General features: G+C 35.4%; 1 protein-coding gene across 1 annotated transcript; it reads right to left on the bottom strand.

The window, feature by feature from the left end:
* Positions 1-524: 524 nt before the first annotated feature.
* CABS1 (calcium binding protein, spermatid associated 1) lies at positions 525-2,263 on the bottom strand. Its single transcript, XM_014585725.1, has one exon. It carries the CDS (start codon positions 2,174-2,176, stop codon positions 638-640), a length of 1,539 nt encoding a protein of 512 aa, XP_014441211.1. The 5' UTR covers positions 2,177-2,263; the 3' UTR covers positions 525-637.
* Between the last annotated feature and the right edge of the window lie 5,438 nt (positions 2,264-7,701).

The following is a 7,701-nucleotide window of genomic DNA, read 5'->3' as shown; positions in this document are numbered from 1 at the left end:
ACATATTGATAAAATATGATTTTGCTTCTGTTTATATCTATCATGAGCCAAGTATCTATAACATTTCATATATATCTTTTATATGGGTGCTAGACAATTACTAAATAGGCTTAGTTCTTATATGAGTAAGGGTTGCAAATGTATTTTTTTTAATAGAAAAGAAGCATTGGTATGATACTAATGAAAATTGTTTAATGTAATTTCAGAAACTCTTTTAATACTACAGTACTTTAAACATATATTAATTTCTCTTTACTAGCCTTAACTATAAATTGAATATATCTTTAAATGCAGCTGGAAGTGAGCTTCTTCATTGCTTTCACTTTATACTCCTGAAGGCTAGGATGGACAATTTCACACTAAGATAAGTAATCATTAGATTGCCCAAACTTTGTGATACCAGAAAAACTTTTGTACAGCTTTCTTTTTTTTTTTTTGTACAACTTTAAGTTTCCATAAACATATTCTACTTCATGACCTCTATTCCTGAGAATCTGCATTTTCTAAGTCTAATACTTGCCTTAAGTTCCCACTTTCTTTCAGTTTTCAAGTGCTTACTTGCTGGAAAAAACTTAGATTTTTAAGACTAGCTGTCTTGCTATTGCATGATTTCTACATAGTACCCCTTTTGCTGCTTTCACATCATGAACTCATCTGGATCTTCTTTTAGTAGTTTAAAGATACCCGTTTCAGTAACAGAGGTGTCTTCCTTGTGGTTTGGGGTCTCTAATACAGGGGTAGTTTCAGAAAATGGCTCAGTGACCCGTATTTCATATTCTGTTCTATTATCTTCAGATAGATCTTCTGTTGTCTTAGTAGATGATTCTTCCACAAAGTTTATAGTTGTTGATGCCGGAACAACAAAGTCATATCTGGATTCAACGGCAGTAAGCAAAACGGAATGAGTTTCTGCTTCATTTGCAATCTCTCTGTCCATCCAAACATTAACCTCATTGGTAGACTCTTCATCAGTTAGTGAAGTGTCTTCTGGGTTATCTTTTTCTTTTTCAGCAGAGGTAGTGAGTTCAAACACAGTGATGAATTTTTCCTCATCTGAGTCAGTACTTTTAGCTACAGCGTTGGGGTCATCCTCTGAAACAGTTAGGTCAATTTCAGTTATTTTCTCTTCTGTCAGTGCAGTAATATCTGGAATAGTGGTGAAGTTTTTATCAGTAGAGGGAGAGATTTCAGTCTTGGGAATAAAGGAGTCAGTGGCGTGGACAGACACATCAGGAACATTGGATTTGACTAAGGAATTAAAATAATTAGCATCAGTTTCAACCTTTTCAGCTGGAGAACCAGGGATTTCTGCAACACCGGCAGTGCTGTCCTTGAGTGTGCCAGTGACTTCAGAAGTTATTGAGATCTCTTCATCCTTGCTGTCAGTGGCGGTGCTGTCCTTGAGTGTGCCTGAGATTTCAGAAGTTATTGATATCTCTTCATCCCTGGTGTCAATGGTGGTGCTGTCTTTGAGTGTGCCCGAGGCTTCAGAAGTAATTGAGATCTCTTCATCCCTGGTGTCATTGGTGGTGCTGTCTTTGAGTGTGCCAGAGACTTTAGAAGTTATTGAGATCTCTTCATCCCTGGTGTCATTGGTGGTGCTGTCTTTGAGTGTGCCTGAGGCTTCAGAAGTTACTGAGATCTCTATATCGCTGATGTCAATGATGGTGCTGTCCTTGAGTGTGCCTGAGACTTCAGATGTTATTGAGATATCTTCATCCCTGGTGTCAATGGTAGCCAAGAAGATATCATCTTTTGCCTCTTTAGTGGGTAAATCTATTAAAGAAACTGTAGCAAGTGGTGTCGAAATATTCCCCATCTTCATTGGAATGAAATTTTCAGTCACAGACTCATTAGCTACGGTGTTTGTAGTGCCTGTCAGAGTGGTAATTTCTTTCTCCAGATGAGTTGTTGGCTGAATAATATGGGTCTCAACATCATCTTCTGATTTGAGCTTTTCCTTTGTAGGTGTAAGTTTGTTACCTGTAGTTGTTGAAAAATCACTTTCTGGCATGTAGTCATTTACTGAAGTAATATGGTCTCCTTCTGAAGTAATAGTTGTTTCTGTTCTAGGAATAGTATTGTCAGCCCCAAAGAAAATGGTTGCTTCAGTTGGTGTTTTACTGTTTTCTGTTGGAGGATGAGTGTAAATTTTAGGCAAACCATCTTCAGCCATGGGGTGAAGTGGCACTGTGTACTCTCACAGGTCTTTCTTCTTGGCTCAGTGGCATCCCTAGGCAGGAGAGTGATGTTCATTATAGGACTGAAGCTTTGGTCATCAAAGTGATTGTTGCATCAATCACTGGAACAATGGCACTGGCTCTCCTTGGAGATTGTTTCTTTGCTATGATTGGGCATCTAGTTGCAATAGTATTGCTATTAGGTGAAAGACAATGGAATCCTCTCTAATTATGAAATAAAAACTTATATTCAGACATTTTAGTTGCAAGGAACTTAGGATTTGTCATATTTCTGTTTACCAGGGATGTGCCTTCTATATGGAGCTAGTCACTTGAAACAGACATAGTGGGATTTGCGAGATACTTTGTGGGTTTTGTGTCAGTTTTGGAAACTCTGGAAGCCACCAGATTATCAAAATCAGCTTAAAGTTGTCTATCTTCTAAGTAAGTAACAGTCTTTTTTTGAGGTGACACCATCTCCCCTGAGATTAATGGTATTTAAATATCTAAAAATATTAATGCCTTTTTTGATAGCATCACTGCAGATAGTATAGTTAAGTAGCAGAGACTGGTTAGTTCTCTTCTTCACAGAAATAAGTCTCACATTTTCAGCAAGAATAATAAAAAATAAGTTACTGGTTTGCTAGGGTCTTTTCTGTTTTCCCCTTCATTGTAATTCCTACTTTTTCTTGAATTAACTTGAATAACGGTGTGTCAAGTTACATAGGTTTAGTTTTTTTAAGAATTTTTTTCTGTAAAGAGCATTATTTTAACCCAAAAAAGACATTTCTAGGAGAGAATTAGTGTAATGTGTCAAGATTCACTCAGAAACCTGGTAGAAATATGGAACGATTGTATTAACTATAAGTATTACAGTCTGAATATCAGAAGGAGTATATTTGATAATTATGTTAGATAATTATGTCAGATATCATCATCGTATCTTCAATCTTAAGGATCACTTTCTTTAAAGGTGTTAATGCTTTAGAACCTATCTTTTTTCAGTGTTGTTAGAAAAAATGAACTTTTCAGACTCAAACACAACCATAGTTGAGAGAGGTCAGCAGTATTAGCAAAAGTAGTGGTTTCCACCTTGACAAATGCTTATTCTTTGTTAGATACAGAGTTAATCTCAAAGTTTACAGCTTCTGTTAGTTGATTGGTCTGGTATAGATGTATCATTGCTCTCTGTAGAAATACCAGAATATATTTTAATGTGGACATTTTTCCTTTTAATGATATAAGAGCTTCTCTAGAAATGTTTCTGCTCTAAGAGATGTCATTGTTAAAGTTTTCAATGTCTTTATTGATATAGAAAATGCTGTCAGTATAAGGGACACAGAGGAAGTCTTGTTAGTAATAAGCACAGGTTCTTTGTTGTTTTTAAATAGAAACATTGTCAGTTCCAGGGCAATCAAAGAAGTCACAAGGTAATGTCATTCTGTGTTGGCTAATTTAGCAAGAGGACTTTTTTGAACTTCCATTTATTTTTCATTATCTAGAGTTTGTAAAGCATGATTCAGAATAAGCATGATGTAGACAGAATATTTGGTGTCCTTTTGGGGGAAACATCTTTGTGTACAAAAAGGAAAAACAGATGGAGAGGTTTTCTGTATAACTGCTGCAAATCATCTCTCAAGATCTCATATTTGTTATGTTGAATAGAGTTGGAATAAGAAGCAAAATACTGACATTTATGAACATTTATTCTTTGCTTAGGGATGTTGGGTGAAATGATTGTTACCTTAATTGACACTGATTTGTCAAATAGTCCTTAGTTTCAGGTACTACTTTTGTGGTAATACTTTGCTTCCACTAGTATGGCTATCATTATTTCTCTTCTAGAGGTAATTACCACATTCTGTGTTTCTTACACCAATGGTCTTAGGAAGGACACTTTCAGATTGAGTGTATGTCATCCATCAAGGAGCAGAAAGCATATGGTGAAAATCCTGGTGGGAGTTCAGGAACTTTAGCAGTTGTAAAGATGAAAATGGAGTCATGTGCTTCAGGAAATATGGCATATTCTTTGACCAACACATCATTGTCACCAAAGATTATGATCTCACTTAAGGACAGAGAATCAGATTCCATAGACAAGCTTTATTTTATCTGAATATTTATCTTCTTTCGTTGTTAGAGTGTCTGTCACAAAAATGGAAATATTCTATCTTTTCTCAGAAAAATTTTAAATTTATATCTATTGAAGTCTTTCAGAACACATATATCTTCCCTATTTTGGCAACTGTAGCAAAAACTATTTTTGCTAACAGGTATCTTTTACTTGCTGCAAGTGTTTGCTTTAGTGATTACGCTCTATTTTAAATAACAACTTGTTTGTAGGAATATCCTTTGGAGTAGTAGTTTTTAGCTGTGAGTGAGGAATATCTTCTGTAAAAAAAAGTATTTTCTTCAACCTGCTCTTTAGTTTGTGGTGCAATAGAAAATTCTTGAAACCTGGATAATTCGTTTTCTATTTCAGAAATAGATTCATGAGTAACATTTGTGTTTTCTGGAGCTTGGAATTCAGTATTTGCTGCCCTGAGATTGGCTATATTAAATTCCAACAGAGAATTTCCTTCCATCGGGGAAATTATCTTCGTGTAAGTTGAATATTTTTCATCAGAAGGAATAATGGTAATTTCTCTGTGAGTGAATTTGAGCCCTCACCCATTGCTTTGCTTTCATGAGAAACAGATCTAACTGGGAAGAAATTTTTGGATATGGGAAAGTTTGAATAAACTGTTCCAAGGACACTATCTTTATCTATATTGACGGATTGACCATCAGCAATACAATTTTTATTCATATGGTAAAGGTTTAAGTCAGCATCTTGCAAAGAGTTCATTTCTGTATGGATAACTGGACCATTATTATATTTACATCTGCAAGGTAATCGCTTCAAATTCAGCAGCTTCATCTTTCACTGCAGAAGCTTCAAGTATTTCTCTTGTTTAATAGATACTTGGTTCACTATCTTTATTAGGCAAAGGAGTAGAAAATTTGGTGATTATTTTCTTGGGTTCTGAATTTTGATCATGAGAGGCATAAATATCAAAAAATGTGTCCCTGGTGACAATAGTAGCTGATTTGTTAGGTTCAAAATCTGTGGTGCTGTCTGAAGAGCCAGTGGAATTATCTTGGAGAACAGTATAGACCAAGGGGAGAGCCTTTGGAAACTTTTGATTTTTAATATTTTGCCCTTCTGAGATAATGCCTTTATTGATGTAAGCTGACTCTATTGTCATAGGTTCTGATGCCACTGATGTTAGTATGTTTGGGTCATAGAAGTTTTCGACTTTTGTAAGACTAGGGTCCATGGATTTTTTAGTAGGAGCATTACCAGTTAAGATGAGAATTTCAGGCAGTCCCATAGATGTAAGTCTTAGAGATGTGACACTTTCTGATGGAAGGTGGGATTGGTCAATGTTATTTTTGTTTCTACTGGAAGTAGCAGGAGCTTTTGGTATAATGTCAGGCATTGTTCTTGAAGACTAAAAGGAATTAAGAGCTTTGCTGATTGTACTTTCTGTGTTTTCATCTATAATAGACATATAATCACTAGAAAGCTGAGCTAAAGGAAACTTACTAAAACTTGAACCAGATGTTATATCTATATCTATTTCATCTTCAGCAAAATCAGATATACTGGATATGGTGGCTTCTGCTTCCCTGGGTGTAAATTTCTTATAAATTTTAGGTGACATGTTTTCCCCGATTGACTTATAACTATTTTTGATAGCATGATTAGTAGTATCAGTTGTTAATGTTCTATGGGCCACTATGGAATTTGTGTCTGGGAAAATAGAATATTCAGTTATTTTATTTCCTAAGTCAGAGCTTTCAGACAGAATTATGGTGTCATTATTACCACTTATGGTATCATTTACCATTGATATTTTGTCAGAAAGACTAGAAGGAAAATTCTCATTTGTACTGATTAGCAAGCGAGTTATAGGCCTATGAGCTTTGGTATTGACATCAGTATTGAAATTTTTGAAAAGAATGTTATCAAGGGTGAAGATCTTATTTTTCTGTTTGGGAGCCACAGCTTGGTAATTTTCTTTGGACTTGAACTCTGTAGGTGTTATTTTAGATAGACTGTCTGAAGCAGCAACTATGGTATATTGTACATCAGACTGATGTGTCTTAGGAACATATCTGAGTGTACCCACTTTCATAAAAGAATTATTTGCCTTATCATCTAATTCAAAGACATAGTTATTTGAGACATGTTTAGAATCACTGTCTTTAGACATTCTCTTAATATGGTCCACATTTTCTTGAGCAATTTTGCTTTCAGAAGAAACGCCATTCATCATTTCTGAAATATCTTCTGTAAGATAAATTATTTCATAATCATCAGCTGTCTTTCTCTTTGTAAAATCTTTGTGTTCAAATATGTTACCTTTAAAAATTCCTGTCATTTCTTTTTCAGATATAATGGTTATGGGTAAAACAATAACTTTTGGAATAATTGTTTTCTCATCTGCAATGTTATCGTCAGTCTTTTTTGTGTTATGTTTTCTCATGGTGGTAACAAGAACAAGTTCAGAATATTTGGGAATGTCCATGAGTGTTTTGAAATCAGAAGGATGAGTTGGCTGTAGGCCATATGATCCAGTTGGAGAGCTTGAGATGGACCCTGCTGTATTTGTGATGTAATCACGAGAGGGAAAGCTTTGATTATTATTCTTGGATACTTCTGAAAGAGTTGATGTGGAATCACCTGAAGAGATTTCTTTTAAATTAGAAGGTGCTTGAGATTTGAAAGGAGTGTCATCAAGATTGATGGTGAAAAAATCATCTTTCAGTTTAATTCTATCTCCTGAAAACAAGATTCCTGCTTCTGAAATATGGGATTCCTCATCTATGTTGGTGGCACTACTGGAGAGAGGATTGGATTCAGTCACTGAAGGCAGGATTTTACCCATATCTGGAATGAAAACTGTTGTATTTGTAAAGTGACTTAATTCAAATTTAGCAGCTGGATCTTCTCTTTCAGAAAGATTGGCTATTTTTCTTATTATGTAGACATTATTGTGAGACTCTTCTTTAGGGAAAAAGGTTTTTGTTGTTGCTGGTTGAGATTTGGAATATGTTTTGTCAGCCTCAGTTTTATAACTGTCAGGAATATTTCTATTCAGAGAGATAAACGGATCAACTTCACCATCTGTGGGAATATCCAAAAAAGATGACCCAGTTGGAGAATCATGCCAAGTCAATGGGTAGGAATGAATGTCAGTTTGAGTTATTATGACCTGCTGCTCTGGAATGTTAATCGCTCCAGCATACTCAGTTGCTCCCTCTAGATCTTTTGACCTAGTTACTGCAGATTCAGAGAAAGAGTTCTCTCTCATTAAGTTGGATATTTCAAAATTTTCAGTTAAGGAATTAGGAGTGAGGATGGCAGTTGTTAATAGAGATGGGAATTCTCTGTACTTAACATTATCTTCTCCAGCTACAATAGCCTCACTTCCTGCATAACTGCCTTTAGTTGGAAGTCCAGTGGAATCTGCCA

The sequence above is a fragment of the Tupaia chinensis genome, unplaced genomic scaffold (genome assembly GCF_000334495.1).
Source record: "Tupaia chinensis unplaced genomic scaffold, TupChi_1.0 Scaffold000086_1, whole genome shotgun sequence".
NCBI classification, from domain to species: domain Eukaryota; kingdom Metazoa; phylum Chordata; class Mammalia; order Scandentia; family Tupaiidae; genus Tupaia; species Tupaia belangeri.
The sequence above is the reverse complement of the archived record's forward strand: the minus strand, read 5'-3'. Positions and strand labels throughout refer to the sequence as shown.